Here is a 20241-nt window from a genome sequence, read left to right on the forward strand (position 1 = left end):
GTTCCCACTTTCAGCAGAACCCCAGATGGAATGTCTCAGTTGAAAGAGAAGACAAGTCTGTCCTGAATTTGTGTGCATGTTTACTTTTCTCTTACTATTCGGCTGAGAACAAAGAATATTAGTTTGGATGTCTGCTTTATGGATGAAGGAAATAATAATCATTTTTCACACTGAGCTTCAAAAATAGGTTGTAACTTCCAATAATATATGACATTCACAGTCTTGTATTTGTTTCTCAGTTGCCCCTGTTATTGAATTTAGTTAAGCCAACTCTCTGCACTGTGCATTGTATCAAAGAAATTTGAAGAGAAGACCATTGGTTAGATGCAGTCATAAGATCTTATTAAATTACAAATCAATTCATACACACAACAACAGGAGGGGAAGACAAAAGCAGTGTTAAACAAACAAAAACAACGGCAGAAGTATTAAACATAAATTAACTAATCACAAGACAAATCCAAAAGGAGCACGACTGTACATTCTGTGTATAACTAACTATCAATTTGGAAACAAATGAGTTGCTGGACTGTTGCCTTGTGATGACCCCTTTCTTCACTCACTGTGCTGGTTTCATTCTGTTCCCGTGGAACTTGGCACTTGTCTCCAAGTCACTTGATGCCCGCAGTGAAATCAGATGTGACATTTTGTTAACCCAGCAAAGGTCGTCCCACTGGTGCTGGAGCTGATCAAATAAGAACCAGTGGAGGCGAGAGCTCTCAGACTAGAGAGCAGAGCTGCTGCCAGCAGAAAGTCAGCATTGTAGTTTGTGACGAAAAATCGGTGGTTGCACAGACACCGATTCATCTTTCATTTTAATTCCTACAGTCAGTCCACATCTACAGTCTAGAGAGATATATGTACCCACACATCCCTGTTACAAGAAAGGATATTATGATAATTTTTTTCCGGTTATTGATCAAGTTGACATTCCTGCTAATACCAACCATTTATCTACTACTTTTAGCTAACCATTTCAGCTTCTCTGCTAGCTTGCAGAGTGGTTTTAAGGTGTTATAACATGTTTGTTGGTACAGGTGGACAGATGTGTGCTGTGCAACCAGCCTATTGTAGCTGGTAGCTTACGAGTTATTATGTCACCACTTTATAATCCTATTTGGGTGGTTGTTATCTTCTTAAGCAGTAATATGTGGATATAATTTTTCAATCAAATCATTATTTCTCATTTACCTTCCTAAGGTACAAGTACCTCTGGTTGGGAGTAAGTGCTGTAAAGAATAGCAACCATGAACCTTAACAGTAACTCGTTTAACCTGCCACTGACAGGTGACTTTCAATAAGTCTACAATCAGTGGCTTGTAGCAGTCCCACTATCGACTCATCTCCACCTCGATTTAGCTCTGCTTCCATGCAGGACAGTCAGTGTGTCACTGTCGATGTATTGAACCAGTTGCTCTTTTCCAGCCATCAAGCAGGGATCCCAATCATTACTTAGCATGCTGATGTATGACTACACTGAGTAGACCAACCCTAACCTTGCACCTTATTTTACATAATTCACAAGGCTTGATTGCCTTAAAGGATTGGTTTGGTGGCTTTAAGTATAAAATGAGATTGCACAGTGGGGTCCAAAAGTCTGAGACCACTTTCCCATTCACTTGAATGGCATGGAAAATGAGTATTATTACCCAGTGAAAAGGCACTTACCAAACAATGGATTTATCTTTCAGTGGAGACATTCAGTGGCTTTTGCACTATCCGTACACACGGTTGCAAACACACACATGCACACCAATATAGACTGCCCACCTTGCAGGTGAGGAGGAAATATGAAGGTTATGACCAGTCTGATGGGTCTGTTACCATGGAAACCATAAGAAGAAGAGGACGAACATAGAGCTAACAAGGACAGGAAAGGTGCTCTGACACACGGTAGCTCTCTGCTGTTTGACAGGAGAGCATAGGAACGATCACATCGACCACTAATTAACTCTCTTCTCTTCTCTTCTCTTCTCTTCTCTTCTCTTCTCTTCTCTTCTCTTCTCTCTCGGTGTGTTTTGGCTGAAAAGCCTACATCTCTATCAGTCCTAGGGAGTTTGTTTAACTGCAGTAATTGGAGCAAGTGAAGTAAAAGTGATTGAGGGAAAACGGTTAAAAAATAGTTTGTTTCTGCTTGATTCTGTTTCATTAAATATTCAAAAACACATATTTTGCAGCATGTGCTCTTAAATAAACACAGCAAATGTCATACTTATGGCTTGCTATTCCATGGTCTTCACAAATCTTCACAAATGTGAAGTGAGCTATTTGATGAACTGGGAGATTAGAAGCTCCACTTGTACAACCTCAGAACCATTTTCATGTTAATTTCCTGTTAAAAAAAAAAAAGTTGGAAGCAAACATCTTAAATGACTCATAACTTTAATTGAAAACTGTAATCTGCCTTGCTTTGCTAATGATCATGAATGCTAATGAAGCGGCACTAATGAAGAAATGTTAATGATCATTGATCATTTCAAACTCCAGATATCTCACTTTGGAAACAGACTCTGCAATTGCATAGTTAAATAAACTTCCAGACATGCCTGCAGGCAGAAGCGAGTCTCTCCTCTTTCCTCCCTAATTTGTTTGAATTTAATTGGCATGATCAATAGCTCCTCCAAATTTCCTACCATACTGTTATCATCCATCTATTCATAACAGATATGTGGTGAGCACATTGTGGAGACTGGATGAGATAAGAGAGCAGCCCTTGGGAATTCTGTTAATTGCTGCCTCGGTCACACTAGTTGGCTCCCAGCACCATTAATCACACAGGAGAGACTGGTGGACATCGCGCACATGGGTTTGCTTGTGTGATCATTATGCCTCCACGTCGGTGACAGCCAGGGTGGGTGGCATTATGTTTTCAGGTTGTCTGTCCATCCTTCTGTCCGTCCTTCTGTCCGTCTGTCCCATTCCCATAAATGCAATATCTCAGTAAGGCGGTGCAGGAATTTCTTCAAATTTGGCACAAACATTCACTTGGACTCAAGGATGAACTGATTAGATTTTGGTGGTCAAAGGTCAATATCATGGTGACCTCACATAACACAGTTTTGGCCTTGTGAACGTGATGTTACAGTAACCAGTTGAGGGAATTTCTACAAATTTGGTACAAATACTCACCTGAACTCAAGAACATACTGATAAGATTTTGGTGGTTAAAGGTCAAAGGTCAAGGTCACAGTAGCAGTTTGTAGCCTTAGTCTGGTTGGTTTGTAGCCTTATTATGATTGGTTAATTTGTATTGTGCATATTCTAATTTGTTGATTTGTAGCTGTATTCTGATTAGTGAATTTGTAGCAGTACTCTATCCTGATTTGTCGGTTGGTTTGTGACAACATTCTGATTGGTTACTTGGTTTTCAACTTTATTTTGATTGGTTAGTTGGTTTACAGCTCTATTCTGATTGGTTAATATGTAGCCATATTCTAACTACTTGATTCTGATTAGTGGATTTGTAGCAGTATTATACACTGATTTGTCGGTTGGTTTGCAGCTCTACTCTGATTGGTTAGTTGGTTTGCAGCTCTATTCTGATTTGTTAGTTGGTTTGCAGCTGTATTTTGATTGGTTGGTGTGTAGTCATATTCTTATTGGTTGGTTGGTTTTAGCTGTATTGTGATTGGTTTGTGTGTAGCTATGTTCTGATTGGTTGATACAAATTGCTTAAAATTGACTAATCACACCATGACTACAAATCAATCAATCAGAACGCAGCTACAAATTGACCAATCAGAATAAGGCTACAAATTGAGCAATCAGAACATGGCTACAAGTCGACCAATCATAACGCAGCTACAAACCAACCAATGACAATAAGGCTGCAAATCGACCAATCAGAAGGTGGCTACAAACCGACCAATCAAGGCTACGAATCCGTCCGCAGGTTTTACAAAGTTTTACACAAATGGTTAATATTTTATACATATGACTTTTGTTGAACAGAGATGTAACCTTAAGCTAGTCTGAGTGGTGGAGGCATACAACTGCAAGGCAGTAATTCTAGTTTTTTTCCATGGCTGTATGTATAGATGTGGGTATTAGTTTGTGTGTATGTGTGTGTGTGTGTGTGTGTGTGTGTGTGTGTGTATTTTAGATATATAAAGAGACAGGTGACCTTTCTAAGTCTCTGCAACGATCCCTTCCAAGCACACAAGAACGGCAAACACTTAATTGGTTTTCAATAGTAAATCTTAGGAGGGTTACTAAAGAAAATGTCTGATTCTTAATGCTGCTGCTCCAGAGACCAAAGGGCTCTCTCCAACTATTTCTTGGAGCAAATGGGGGCTGAAGGCACATTCACTTTTTTCTTCTCCCTCACTTGTTTTTCTCCATTGAATGATGTTGGAATAAACTAAGTTTGGATCTGAGAACCTGGATACTTGGTCTTTTTTCTTCTTGAATGATTTCACTCTTTGGACATTTCTTTCCACAGGAAGTTGTATTACATTCAAATTGTAGCCATTTGTTTGGCTCAAAAACTCCCCCACTTCCATCCAGGACACAGCATGGTTTGGTAGCTGACAGACTGCAGGTGCTGTTTCAAAAGTGTAACACTTACCAGAGATGCCGACAGCACTTTGTGGTACAACTTGTCCACTTAACAAGTATTGTCATGTCATTTGTAGTTTTACAATCCTATTTTCTTAAAAGCAGGTGAAATTTCTGCTAGTAGGATAAACCAATTTACAAACTTCATTGAACCAGCTTTTCACTGCATTTCATTACCTTTCAAACATGAGCTCGTTCAACGATAAGGCAGGCAGGTCCATTAGCATCAGGAAAACCACACTTCAGAAATAACATCAATTAATTTTTCCTACTATGTAATATAATGTACTGCAATTATGGGAACATTTCTTCAAGCCAAGCTACTTAGCTCAAAGGCCCTTTGTTACATACTGTACTGTTAGCAAGCATTAAAACAATTGGCAGGCGTTTAGCTTGAGTAGGATATAATGGTCTCTGCCAGTAAATACTGTCATTGGTCCTGTGTATGTTGACGATATTTATAAAGTATCTTAAGGACATTTTTCCACATGCACTTTTAGTAATGTTTAGCAGTTGTAACTGTGACCACCAAACATGATGACAGTTTTCATATATTGTACCTCAGGGTGCAAAACAGCATGGAAGAGGATGGATGTCTGATTTGATTCGGCTGAAATGCTTTTGCTTGGCATGGTAGGCTGACAATATTGGACATAGAAAAGGCAACAAGATTATGTTTTGCCTGCCTGTTGTGCAAGCATCTGTTATGACATTAAACAGTCGATATGTGCATTTTGATTAGAATAATATCCCAGTAAAATAGGTGTACACTCACAAAGCTATTTCAAATTACCACATAGGCTTTTTCATGTTCCTGCTACATTACATCATCAAAGTAATGTGCTCCTAAACTTTGATATAGCTTTCAGTTGTGAAGTTTCTGGAGTGAATACGAGGACTGACAACCACAATTTCTATCCAAAACCCTTCAAGCTTATTTCCATAATTTCTGCTGTTTCTTTTCCTGAAGGACGGCCAAGAAACAAAAGCAGCAGTGGTGTTATTGGAGGATTTCTCTGTTCCTCTATTTTTCTGTCTCATACAGAAGAAAATCCAAACTTTTTAAGCACTGTTAGCAGCGGATTACAAGTCAAAGGTTTCTCTAACAATCAGTTGTTTTGGATCGTCTGTCTTGTTAACAGATAACAAGCGTTTTGTCTAGACACATCTGCTGCTCTGCTGCTAGAAACCAAGACTGGCTAATTAAGCTTAGAGGTGCTATAGGTGTTTGTTGTCTGGCACAGAATAACCGTGGACTGATAATCATCTTTTATCAGAGATGGGTCAAAGAATCAAAGCCAATCAGTTATGGAGGCTAGTTCCGCACAGTGTTGATTCCTCTCATCATGTGTGTCATTAACACCGTGGCATCTTGAAATAGGCTGTCCCCAGATCACTGGGAGCTCAGTGCATTACCTCAAACATCGACCATAGGATTAAATGACCATTTGAATATTGTTAAATATCCAAGGGCTTGTTTAAATATTCAGTAATCCTTTGTTGGCAGATCAGTGGAGTAGACAGATGCCATACCAAATGGGGCGTTATACGAGGGTGGTAGGTGGCTGGTTGGTTGGTGGCTGGCATGGCCTGGCCTGGCAGATGGTCTGGGGATGTCGGGACAGCAGGCTCTTGGTGTCACAGCAAAGCTAATGATGGCAAAAGGCTAAGTGATGTCTACAGACAGAGGATAAATCACAATTATCACTGCACAGTGCTTACCAAGGATCTTCAAATGTTTGCAGAGGGATGGGGAGGCCCAATTAGTGCTGTTTATCTACAGAATTATGTCACCTGGTAAATTTTTGCTCTCTGTAGTGTGTGAGCTGGCATGACAGCATGACAGCCCCTCAGACTGTTTTTGTGAGGGCCCGAATGACCCAGCATACAGTGCTGTCTGAGGCACCTATCTCCTGACCTCCTCGCTGGGATAAGAAGTTCTCACACAACAGTTCTGCTGTGATTTCACAGAAAAATAATGAGCTTTGATGTGATGAGCAATTTGTTTCACTCAATGCCATGACAATACAGTGCTATATTACAACAGTGCCTTTGCCTTTGGGACTTACCTTAATGGCAGGCATGAAAGCTTCAGTAGATTTAGTTGTTTCTTCTGTTAGTTTTGTTAAGATCCAATTCAAGTCTGAGCACTGAGACGCTTTAAAGACAAAGTTAAACAAAAAAACAAGCAAACAGATTTTTAAGTTTGAAACCTGTCTCCTTGTGGCAGCTCTTAATATATGCCAAATATGTTAAATCATTATGAAGCTGCAATTCATCAATAACTCATGGGCTGTAGTAACTAGAGTGATGTCTTTGGTCAGAGGTATGTATTTGAATTGGTAAAAGCTGTGTTAATTATCCTATAGAATAAGGTTGAGTCCTAACTGAAGAATGTCTTCCTCATTCTCATCCTCCTGATCTTACAACAGCAGCATATTTAAGTTAAGCAAGTGATTGAATATGAAAAGCTTTTAGGTTAATTTGAAGGGCTCATAGATAAAAAAAGAAACGTAGTATGACTAACTCTAACTATTAGACAATGTAAAAAAACAAAAAGTGCACGATGCATGGGTTAAGCTTTCTGCAGGACACTGGCTCTGCATTTTGTGTGTCTGTGATATGTAGCCTCATTTTAGCAGCCAGGACACTTCCTAACAATTGCAGGCCATGTATTGTATTATTGCACAACTGCTGTGCGTCATTCATATTACCCTAACAAATCGGGACAGAGCCATGGCTCTGGGGTGAATAAAGCCAGGTCTCTGTGTACGTCTCCATCAGCAGAAAGACAAAGCACAGCCCCTTCTCCTCAGTTTCACTATTACTTTATACAGCATGTCGACTACTTCTGATGCTGCACAGCCCTCCCCCTTAGTCCTCCAGGAATGTCCCCCAATAAACTCAATTGGTTCTGGTCAGAATTATTAAAGATGTCATTGGGCCTGGAATCTGCTTTATGTCCTCTACGCAGTGAGGAGCCCTGCATGTTGGAGTGTTTTGTCAAGAAAGAAGAAAAGGTGGTGGGGTGTGGGGTGTAAGTAAAAGATGGCAAGAATGGAAACAGCTAGAGGCGGAGGACATATGCTGCTTCTTTACAGCAGCAGCAGTGGCAGAGCTTCTACAGCCTGAATGCACTGTGCCAAAAGGGACTCATAAATTATTTACTCCTGGACCCCACTGTGGACATTTCCCCCGCAGGGCCTGTCTCCATGGGGCTCCTGGCTCTTGGAGGGCCCAAGCTGGGTGCCAGAGGGAGGACTGAAGGCTAGAAATGGCCCTCTTTCTGAACAGCCTGATGTACTGTGAGTCTTTGCAGGGTGCTTTGATGAGAGGTTGGTTTTGATAGAGGAGCAGAAAGTGAAATGGTCTAGGTTTATCTTGGAAACAGGGAAGACAAAACAGCACAATTTATGAAAAAAGCTTGTCAGCCCCAAGCTTAATGTCAATGGTTTGGATTTGAGGAACTTTTTTTTTTTTTCTGTAGATTTGTCATTAGTTCTTTTGCCTGTTGGGAGTCCTGTTACTATGCTACTGTATCATATTTTCATGCGAGATGGTAATATCATCCCCTGCTCTAACACTGTTTGTTCTGTGTGACCTAGTGACTCATATGTCTCCATTGGTGACCAGTCTATGGAATAAGTGCCCACTCTCTACAGAAATGTTTTATATAACATGACTGAGAACTGAATGCTTTATTGGTGCCTTTGTGCTTTTTCTCTCCACCAGCAGTGAAGAGTTCAGGGTCACTTAGAGAATCCAGCAGGTGGAAATTCACTGTCTAGCCCTAGAATGTGTCCACAGTGCTTGTTCCACCACTCTTGAGTGTTTTTGTTCCGTGTCTGTTTTTGTACCAACTTTATTAGTCCTTGTGTGGGTGCATATGCATCTGTGCCTTCTTAGATGCCAGTGCACATGGATGTGGTGCTTCCATGTGTGGTTATTCTGTATGTACTGATTGCAGTTACGGCTGTGAGCATTTCCTCCGCACTGAATTAGACCTTCTGTACGATTACAGGATAATTACTGTAGTTATGCACCTGCCGGTTTCTTGTGCCTGGGAGCTGTTTTTAGTGCCACCTCTGACAGACTGCCACTTGATGGACAGCTTTAACAGAATGGGGTTCGTCCACCTCACAAATTGATGCGAATGAGTCACAGAGAGTGGGTGAGAGTAATGACCAGAATACCTGGGGCATGCTGAGATGGAAAAAGTACTTTGAAGTGGCACAAGGAGAAAATAACAAGCAAAGTTTGAGTCTGACATGGGTTACTTTGGGTGATAGCAAATGGTTTATTCTACCTTGTTTTTACCTTATGTGTCATTTGCTGTTTTTTCAGTTAATGGATTGAGTGGTCTCGGTTTGCTTTCTGTTGAACCCATAACATGTGTTAAATTTAGCTAGGCTAAATGTTTTTAGAGGAAAAATAACACTCTATGTTTTCTTGAGTATTTGAAATCTGGGAACATTTGCCTGTTTATGACATTTCTCAGCTTTGTTTTTGGCAGTGTATCATTTTATTACACAACCCACTCGTCATGCTTTATTAAATACTTCGACGAAGTGAAGTGTGTGTTTGATTTGATTGCCAGCTCCGCTATTTGGCTTGTGTGCTACTAAGTTCCCGGTTTTTGTTGGGTGCTTGTTCTAATGAGAAGTGCTGAGCTGGTGAGTCACAGCAGTTGATTATTTTTCTCCTGTTGAAGTTCATATGGTGTATCCGAGGTCAGCTCCCTCCTGTCTGTGCCTCTGCTTTTCTGTCTGCCCAATGTGAGCTCAGCCAGCGAGAGGAAGAGTGCATGCCAGGTAGACTACTTCCACCTCATCAAACCTGCCCCTTGCCCCCTCTGTCTCTCCGTCTTTCCTTCACAATGATTCACACACAGCGTGAATCGTCCTCATGCCTCTTTTTCTCTGTTAATTCTCTCTCGGTCCTTATAACCTTCTCTCCCCCGGACTGCGACCCACTCTTCGATGCTCTCATATGTGCTTGAACGCATGTAAAATTTACAACCTCATTTTGCTGCTGCATACAGAATGTGTGTTCTTTTAAGAGATTATTATGCAAGTTACATTCCCAAGAACTGAGATGCAAAGGGACTCTGTGACAAAAATGTAGTTAGTCTCCTCTGTATAATTATCTTTATGTCCTGCCCTCCAAGCTTTTATGTTCTCTTTTAATCCATGCTGGCACTCTTGCTTCCCCACAGGTCTCTCATTCCCCCTGTTACTGAGGCATCTGCTGCAAAAGTCTGTTTTTGGCCATTAATGGTAGTACAATTCTGTATTCTCTGATGGCATGTCCAGGTGTTAGGGTGAGTTATGATTAGGTTTCTATGAACATGGACGTGAAGATTAAAACAGCTTTTAAAGAACCTTTTTCATGATGAAGTCATTCTGTACAGAGTTTACAGAATAACTAATATCAGCCTTGAAATTCGGTGTAAAGCATCTACTTTTTCTGTGGCTGCTATGTATTGAATCTGACTTAATCTTGCTCATGTCAGTTAATTCTGTTTCCCCAGTGCGTTCATGAAAAAAATACTACCTCATGTTCAGTCACGTGCCTTCGCCCTGTCCAACGAACGTTAGTCAGTGTTCAGTCTAAGCTAAGCTGGCGATATGGATGATTGGAGAGCAAAAACTGAGCCTCAGGTTATATCCATTGTAAATACTTTAAAATGTATCACTTGCTACATTTACGTCTGGCGTCCACACTACTCTGTTTTCAAGGAGTTTTCAAGCCCCTAAAATGGAGACTTATGGAAATGCTGCTGGACTCATATCTGTTTGAAAACTCTGTGTTTGCGTTGTAGTCTGGACGGGCAGAAATGAAGACCTTTGAAAATGATGACGGAAAAACCCCCTCACCTCCTGATTGGGTCTTATCAGTGATGACTAACAGTGGTGAATGTAACATGGACTGCAAAATTAATCGAGATGCAACATATAACGAAATTGCAATATGTCCAAGTGCAATATCCAAATCACGGGAGCTGCAAAAAATCTCAGGAGCTGCAGTATTTTGGATAAAGCTAAATGTTTGTTTGTTGAGCATTTCCCCAACACCATAAATGTTGTGGTGCTACAGAGATACCCCAGCCTACAAATCATATTCTCAAGACATAAAGGAAACCTGCTTGTTTGGTACAAGCCAGGACAAAAACTCATCATCAAAATTTAAAAATTTTATCAGTGAATATGAAATGCCAAAATAATCATTTCAACTGAAATCGTGACTCGTATTGGAATCATATTGACTGATGAGCACCACAGTAATTGTTCATTAGTCATAATTAAGGTAAAAGTTTGAATTGGAAGTCATTTCTGGTTCTCTGATTGACAGGTTGTTTGATAAGCACCTATATTTTTGATTATGATCAGTTGAGAATTATAAAAGTACAGATTTTTCATGTATGAGAAAAGACATCATATAAATACATTGTAATAAATGTGGCGAAAATGTGCTTTATTTGGTCTCTAAAGCTTTGTATTAGCTGAAATATTGGCTGCAAGTCTGGGTGTCTTATTATCAGAACTGCAGTAGTCTCTACTCCTCATATGCTACTCATGTTACATCGGTGCCAGAGCAAAGCAGATTGTCCAATTTCCTCCCCAATTCTGGAGCAATGTTCTCTTCAAAGCCCTGCGGTCAAGACAGATTCTTCTCTTATTTGTCTTATTGTGAAATATTGTGGCCATGTTGACCATAAAATGAAAAACATTCAGAGATTATTTCAAAAATGATATGAAACGATATTACAGTGATTACGAGGAACTGAAGGTATTTCAATTATGTTGTGGTAGTTGATGAGATATACACACACACACACACACACAAACACTTACTCCAGCTCAGACGGGTTATTGAAAAAATAAAAAATGTGTGGCGGAGGAAACGTCAGAAGCGGGGAGAAGTCCTCCATGGCCAATTCTTTGTGACAGTGTCTGCCAGTCGACAGTTATATCAGATGATTTAGTTATCGAGGCTTTGCAGTCAAATTTTGTCAAACATTCCTCATGTTTCCAATGAGGAATGTGCTTCTCCTCAATGACACAGCAGCCTGAATGAGATGTCAGGAGTTTTTATATGCAGGGTGGCAGACTGAATTAGGAGTTTGTGCCATTTTCTGGCCCAGGCTTCAGGCACAGCTGTCAACAGCTGTCAGACTTCAGCACTCTGATATTGGGCCGGTGACTTTTGTCTTGCTTTCAAACTTCCTCTAACTCATGTGTAGGTGGATGTCTTAAGTGTTTTGATGTCGTGAATCTTTGTTCTTAGATTTGTGATTAACAGCACATAATTCAAAATCACATTTACAAGAAATGTGTTTGTTTTCAACAGTATCTTTACAATGGACATAAGTGTGACAAAGGAAAACATCACATTTATACAAAACATGGAGACACAATAGCAAGCTGCAGATTCTACTTCAGTAAGTCGGTGTAGTCGGTGCACTGAGTGGATTAGGAATAGCTCTGTAACAATACATCAGACACACCTCAACCGGTGAATTTCTTTCTTATACATTTCAGTGTGAAGTGTGGAGTCCAGCTGCAGACGTAATGAAAGTCTGACAGAAGTCTAACTGTGCAGTGGAAGGAAGTCTGATCAGTAAGAGGCATTACTGTAATAAGTTCCTGCAGTTCGTGATTAGATTATTCATGATAAAATGAGCGATTGTATAACTGCAATTTTAAAACACATATTTTTCACTTTCCCCTCAAAGTCTGTGATGTTCAGTTCCATTGTGCATCATGGGATGATAAGCGTTGAGTGTGAATGTTAGGCCGCTTTCCCAAGACATGAAAATGGGTGCCTGTCAGCGAAGGTTATTGCTAAAGTGCTGGCATTTTGGAAATGGTGCAATATGTGCTCTCCATCTCCACTCTGTCCACCCCTCCGTCTCTCGTTTCATGTCTCACTGCTTCGGGGGTTAATGAAATGCCCCTATTGAAGAGCTGGAATGAGCGATTGTTAAGTCCATATGAGCTTTCAACCTCCTCCCACACATTTTCTCAACCTGCACCTCGATGCATGAGCACCAATGGCACATCACCACTGGCGATGAGCTAAGGCTTTGCAATCCTTCCTCTAATCAGGTTGTTATTTTCACTTGAATTCTCTTCTTAACTATTATACCCTTCAATCAAACACACGCAACATAAAGGGAAAATATTTAGCTTAAGAGGGTTAACATCTTCTCAAAATAACATGTTTTTCAGCTTTTACACAGCTTGTACACACTGCTCAGCATCCTTGAACTCGTGTTTACTGATGCTTTATTGATGGATAGTTGCCAGCACAGCTGTATTACAGGCAAGAGGGCCAGATGGCCTTGAGGAAAATAAGTATCGTTTTAAGAAATTACCATCAGTTTGGCACATTTAACCAGTAGCAAACCCTTACCCAAGATTTTTGAGAATGTTTTATGATTGCAAGGCACACACACGCAAAGCCAAATGTGTGCACACTTGGTTCCATACTGTGGTCAGTGATGCATCACCTGACAGCTGACTGATGAAGCGCTGACCTTTTACTCCTGGCCTTGTGGGCAATTCTCCGCCTCATGAAGCTGTGGTGGTCTGCATCCTCTGACACTTGGTGCTCAAATGAATTATGACCACGAGACAGGCAGAGACAGTGCAGAGCCTTGCAGATGAGGGGATGAGAGCAGGATGCAGATAGAAGCAGAGAGGGAGATGGATGCCCCAGAATCAAAGACTCTCTCCTCATCCCCCTCACACCTTCCATCTCATCTTCTCCTGCTCTCATTCATGTTCTTTGATTGTGTGTACAATGCAGTCATTTGTGATTTAGCTGTGGCTTATCCTCAGTCCACACACATTGCGCTGTGTAGTGGCTGAGCTTCACCCCAAAATAGAAAAATTAGGCAGTTTTCACGCTGAGGAAGTTTAAAATGTGAAACTTCAGAGTTGTAATGCGAGCAGACAGCTCTGCCATCCTTGATATGAAAGGTTGCTGCTATTGATGCTGAATCAAACAGGCTGTTTGATCAGCAGAAAAACTTTAAAGCTGAACTACTTGGTTTCCCCCTGTAGCAGAAACACAGCATCCTGTAGCTCCCCACTGTGAGGGTGTGAAGTGTAACACAAACCCGTGTCCTTGTTTGTGTGTCTTTTGTTTGTTTGTTTGTATGTGTGCTTCAGTTATTACTCAGGTTGTGGGGACATTAATCTGTTTTGTATTATGGGGACATGTCTTCCTAATGGGGACAAAAAGCAACTCCCCATAATATAAATCATTAGATAAAGATGTGTTTCAAGGTTAGATCAGGGTCAGGGGTTTGGGGTTAGGCAAGTAGTATTTGTGGTTCAGGTTAGAGTAAGTCTCCAGGAGCTGTAGTGTGAAATGAATGTTAATCAATGTAAGTCCTGGAGACAGGTCTATGTTTGTGTGTGTATGTGTGTGTGTGTGTGTGTGTGTGTGTGTGTGTGTGTGTGTGTGTCTTTGCATTGCATGCATTTGCTGTCAAGGACCATGCAACATATACAATAATTTACCTATGTGTGAGAAGGGATAAAACGACTCTTACTCTCTCCAGTGTGTACTGTATGTGTCAGTGTGTCTACTTGTGTGTGCAGACTGCAGCTTGAGGGATCTACATTTTTGTGACTGCACTGTATGTGTGTGTCTGTGTGTGCGCGTGCATGTGTGCGGATGATTAGAAAGGCCATTTGTGGGAAGCTTTAGCTTCAGCTTGGCCAGAAAGATGGGGCTCTTTCTTCTAATGGGATCAGTGTTTCAGTGCTTTCTGTCTGTGTAAGTTATGATGTGGCTAATGTTTTAAACATGCTCTGCAGATGCAGCATTGCCCTCTTAAATAAATGACTGCATCGCCAGGAGAGGGAGACGTTTTAGGATTAGTTTGGCTGTGGGTGTACATTCTGACTCACACTGGCGGAAAAACAAGATAGCACATTTAACAGCACAAAGCACGCACTTACACAAACCCTCCACAAGACAATAAATCAACATAAAGGTAATTTATTGTAAACTTAAGGCAGATCATCATCTAGCCACCAATACATATCTATTCGCACACATACTGTAAGTGCATATAAATGACAAAACTCACTTCTGCCACATAGTATTTGTGTGGCAGAATGAGCACATCACCTCAAGCTTGATGTCCCATAATTCACTGCCCAACGCCTGAGGCTTGTTACTGCCCCACCAGCAGCATCTTGCCGCTCTGTTAGTTAACAAGGCTAGCCGGCAGCAGGAAGATATGATGCCCTGCTCGTAACCTGCAGTGCCGCTCTGCAGCGTCATCGCTTCATACATTAAGATGTGCTCTTCTGAATCCTGATGTTAAAGTTGGATTTATAACTTTCATCCCTCTGGCTCAGGTGAGGTTATGTTTGGCTCTCCCTGTGGTTCTCATGGACTGGGAGGTTCGCAATTGGGTGTTTTGCTAGTTGAAGGGATTAGGAATTCATGAGGAGCGTGTAGAAGTATGAGGTCAGGTGGAGTAATACACAGTAGTTTCCAAATGTCAAATATTGCTTACATAAATCCCACACTATTTAATATTCGTTTCCACCAGTGTCTATACCTCTGTACACCCTAAAATCATTTTATAAACTCTATGTTTGTTAAACATTGTTTTGTTTGACAAGAGCCTATGCTTTAAAATATGCAGTGTGAATTGCAAAAAGCCACAGAGCCCAGCAGGGTCAACTAAAGTGCAGCCATCCTCGAGCAACCAACCAAAATGTCTTTTTTTAATGCACTGTGCTGTGAACTGCATGTCTTGTGAGATTTGGTTTACCAAGGAGAGAAAAAGCACTTTTCACCTCAATTTGTACACCAGCAGCACCTTATTTGAAGGAGGCACTGTTCACTTATTAAAGCAACTTTCCTTGACACCTAATCAATTATTTCAACTGCCCCAGCACATTTTTTTAAAGGAAGCCCTTCATAAATACAGGAAGTATCGCCACAGCAAAATAAAAATCACCGTGTTTCTTTTGTGAGGCATCATTAATTCTGTTTTAGTACAGTTTTCATATTGCAGCTCTACTGCTGTCCTTTTTAAAGATTTTGAAGTGGATCTCTGTGGGTGAGGGGGAGACTCCAGGGTTATAATGTCCCTTAGATTAACAGCACCTATAATTTGAAGTGCATGGACTTCAGTTTTAGATATACTGTTCACAGTTAGAAATCTGTGATGCAGCATATTCAAGGGAAGTGTTGAGTGGCCTGTGTGTAGGTAGTTGGATCATCATCAATCATTCATATTGACATTTCCTTTGATCTGATGTCCCTGTGTGTGTGTTTATGCCCACACACACGTGACTGTGTCTGTACCTTCATATGTGTGTGTGTGTCATGATTTGTGCCTGCTGGAGTGCAGTTTTATCCACGTGTACTCCCAAGTGGATGTGTGTGCATTTATGATTGTGTGTGGCCAAGACCAAGGGGTGTGTGTGTGTGTGAGAGAGAGGGAGAGAGAGAGAGAGAGAGAGAGAGAGAGAGAGCTTAGACAGTTGCCCTGCTGCAGGTTTAATGACCTGAAGTGTGGCTGACTTCCCTTTGCCAGTCTGAATCCTTTCCCTAGTGCCCAGCAGAGTGTGACACTGTTGGAGTGCATGGCTGCTGACAGGTACAGCTTTGTGACAAACTATAAGGCAGGAAGAGGAAGTTCGTGAATTTCCTCAGGCAACAGCTCCACCTGAATGCTAAGTGGCTGAGAAGACATCCTGTACTGACACACTGCAGCTGCTAATGTGCACCATGTATGCCTGAATAAACATATACTCTCAAGCATGAATACACAAATACATGACACACATTCACATGCACACGCTCTCCAAATAGTAGTCCTGGACTCTCACACTGAAGTATGTTGTGAAACAGGAACCCATCCTCTTAACCACACCATCATTTAAAATCTCATCCTAGCCCCACCCTCCGTTTGTTTGTCTCTGAATCCCCCATCTTTGTGGTAAGTGGGACCTCAGGCATGCCTCCAACAGCTCCCACAATGCACCAGCACAAATTACATTCCACTCACATGGCTGAGCCCCCTTCTCTCCTCTTTATCCCTCCGTTTTATAGCTTTACTTCTTCACCTCTTACCTCACTTTTCCTCTTCTCCTCTCCTTTCCTCTTCATCCTTCTTGACATCAGCTTAGTCCTTTCCCAACATAACTGCTGATGTTTCTCCAGCTGATGTTCCTGCAGCTCCCTCATAGATCAGCCCTGCACTGACTGCTCACGAGGAGATGAGCTGTATGTTCAGCTAATGGCTACAAGTAGCATCAAAACAGTATCAAATTGTACTGACGTTCAAGCCCTGTAATAAATGAAATATGCATCTTACTGTCATCCCATTTATCCTCAGAAGCCTTTCATCTTGGGAAGACTGCCAAAGCGTCTCTCAAAGGGCACTTTGGCATTGTGTGTTTTAACAAATTGACGATGGCTTTTTATGCTATGATTGATGGGACTGGTGGCATTCAGATTACGTACGTTGACAGCGATGGATTCTCATAAATAAGCACTTTGTGTGCAACTGATTGGTGGTCGAGCTCCAGATCTTGTAAATCTAAACTTCCTAGAGAGAATTATTTGGAAATCATTGACTGAAAACCTACAATATTTCCTCCTCTCCTAATACTCCTTCTTCTCTTCTTAAAAGTAAAGCAAGATGTATTTTTTCAACAAAATAGTTCTCCACACAGCCATAAAAAACTGTGAATGCTTATATAAAAGGCAGGCAGACAGACAGGCGGTCAGAAGGGAGATTCTTCAGTAGGGAATATTTATTGCCTCAGAAAAATTCAGCATGATAATAATGGGTGCCACTAAGCCGCACAATTTGATTGGGGGGCGTGAGGGACGTGTAGAGGACATTTATCAGCGTGACACAGGACACAATGCTCTTTGTTTGATTGGTTAAATTAGTGGGAGCTCATTTGCTTTCACTGCAAAATCCTTTACAGGGCTTTTTTGTTGTGATAATTAAGCCGGAGCAGCCATTTTGTATGCTACTAGCGTACTTGGCTGCAAAGGAGAGAAAAAGATCATTGTTATTCCTCTCTTACACCTCAGAGGCATTAGAGTTTGTTTTCATATGATTTACACCAAAGAAGAGCTGCTTAAATGTATATTTGCTAAAATTAGTTTGGTTTAGTGCTCCTGAAACGATGACATCCTCTGAGTACAGATTCCTCAGTTTTTCTGTGTGTGAACTGGACTGTTGCCAGCACCCAGTGTTTGGGTACAACAGACAACAGACAGCAGACTCATTAACCTGCTGAATCTGTTGAATGAATCAAGGTTGCAGGGAATTAAAGTTAAATCTGAAAGTTGCGTTGCTCAAGGTGGAGATCATTTCTTCTCGTGGATTTGCAGTATTTGTGAAAGCGTGTATTAAAAATCTTTCTTAGCAAGAACCGTATGCTCATGGGATATCTTCAGGCAAGTGAATCCACTGATTATTTTTAATGAAACATTTTGTCTTGTGATGTGATGCCCGGTCACAAGGTAATGCTGTGTGCTGGCGGCTCTTCACAGTTGAGATGAAAATGTGAGGAGACCAGAGGCTGTTTATCACAATAAATACAAGCAGGAAAGCAAAGTTTGAAAATCAGTAAGCTCTCAGGATTTGGCAACTTGTCACGGGGTCATTGATAGTAAACCACCATAAATCCCTTGCAGATATTATGTGGCTCTTACTAAAAATCTACATGTTGTACCAGCAGTCTCAGTCTTTTGATTTCAGTTTGACGCCTCCAGCCCCTTTAATTAGTTTACAAATGAAAATGCCTCCTGTCAGAGTGCTGCTTAACCCGCCTTGTTTGCTGCTTTTATTTTTCTTTTGCTGCCTCTTACATGGGACTTGTATGTCACAGAAAGATCCAGTGGGACTGTAGCCTCCCACCTCGCTCCTTACACTGTCTGCCTGAGGTAGCTGACCTCTCATTAATCACACACATCAGCATTCACAAGAGGTGAGAGCTACGAAACACTGAAAGGTCTTGTTTCGGTTCAGTGCATTCAGAGGGCAAGATTTGTTGCAAAATATATCGTGACACAAAGCAGCACTGTCTCTCACTGCCACAAAAAAAAGTAAACTGTGTCTTTTTCCATGGCGTGTATGTAGCTGCAATTATGAGCTGCCATGTCATGGAACAAATTCTGATATGAAAAGCCTAAAGCTTGATGGCTTCTATTAGTTTGCTTGAGTTGAGCTTGGTTATGACACATTTTGTTTATTTGTGTGTGTGTGCTTGTGTTTCATTGTTAAGGAAGCCAAGCTGCGTGAGCTACTGGATGTCAGCACCCTGGCGGGGAAGATGGAGAACAGGATGCTGACAGTGGTGAGTGGCCCTGACATGGTCAACATCACCTACTTGAACTTCATGGCTTTCCAAGAGGAGACAGCTAAGGTAAAACGCTATTAAATGCAATATATGTTATAACTGTGTTGCTCCAACTTTGACATATTCAGTGTTTTAACTGGGGTGTTCCATTGTGTCTGTGGGATCAGTGCACATTTCCCTGAAAAGACTTTGGAAAGGTTTTCAACTGAATAAAATGATCTTCTAGGTATGCATGATAATAAATACAATGTTCATATATTGCTGAAATGAAAGCTTGAAATGACACAAAGGTTAATTAAAATGTCGAAAAGGCTGCGTAACCACAATGTGATCAGTATCTCACCTTCCTTATTTTTCAGGCAGTCATGAATATGTGGGATTAAAACAAGGTCCCATTTATTCTTGGTTCTTCTACTCTGGTTAGACCTCAGAAGAGGGCATCATCCCTTGTTGGATCAGGGTTAACACTTAATGTGATCAGTATTCTGTATCACTGCAACAGTGTTTTTTAAATCATCAACATGCCTACATGTATGAACTAATATCTTCATTTGTTCCCAACACCTGGCCAGAGTAACCAGAGGTTACGTTAGACTTTCTCGATGTCCCTCATTTTGACGGACAGGGTAATAAAAATCCTCCATAATCTATTATTACTTGTCATTTTAATTTCCATCTTAATAACAATGAGACATATCCTATAGCAGCATTCAAAGTTCTCTTAACAATTCAAATTATGCATTTATAGAAGATGAACAGTGACACTGATCACACAGTGACCTTTCATGTCAACACCACATGAAGCAGGTGAATGATTAATTTTTTACCTGCGGTAACAGTAGACAACACTAAACACTGGGTCTTTGTGCTGAAACAGGCAAATGTGACCAATGCAATTTTACAGAATTACACTATTACAATTAAAATATGAACAAACTATTGGCAACAAATTAAATTGAACTTAATTAACCTGTTGCGGCCTGAACTCAGACATACCTCCATGGATTTAAACTGGGTGTATGCATCAATGGAGATAGCTGCAGAGGTGATTGTCCTTAGGTTTCATGTCTTTATCTCAGACAGAAAACTCCTCGTGATTGTAATTTTGTTCTGACGACTTAAGACTTTGCTTCCACAGCAGACTTCAAACAGAGTTTTGAGGTTGGGGAACTTTTCTCCCAGGGAGAAAGTGAACATGGGATTTCCCAATTCTGCAAGCACTCACTTCACCGGGAGGAAATCCCACAGCATGTGCTCCCTCTGCACCAAGGGCACAGCTGCTGCCCTCTGTGCAGCGGTCACAGACGTGCTCCAAGGCCTTCTG

At 41.1% G+C, this 20241-nt stretch overlaps 1 protein-coding gene across 3 annotated transcripts in view; it reads left to right on the plus strand.

Annotated features, from left to right (window-relative positions):
* plcb1l (phospholipase C beta 1-like) overlaps window positions 1-20241 on the plus strand; it is a 110552-nt gene that overhangs the window by 40618 nt on the left and 49693 nt on the right. For all 3 annotated transcript variants that reach the window (XR_011691101.1, XM_071478782.1, XM_071478781.1), the window contains exon 4: window positions 18843-18983. Coding sequence is in view for 2 of the 3 variants with exons in the window: in XM_071478782.1 (XP_071334883.1) it covers window positions 18843-18983 (141 nt within the window). In the remaining variant the exon portion in view is untranslated. The remainder of the gene's footprint in view (window positions 1-18842; window positions 18984-20241) is intronic.

The sequence above is a fragment of the Trachinotus anak genome, unplaced genomic scaffold (assembly GCF_046630095.1).
Source record: "Trachinotus anak isolate AG129_WGS33_773 ecotype Australia unplaced genomic scaffold, CSIRO_AGI_Tana_v1 ptg000005l, whole genome shotgun sequence".
NCBI lineage: Eukaryota > Metazoa > Chordata > Actinopteri > Carangiformes > Carangidae > Trachinotus > Trachinotus anak.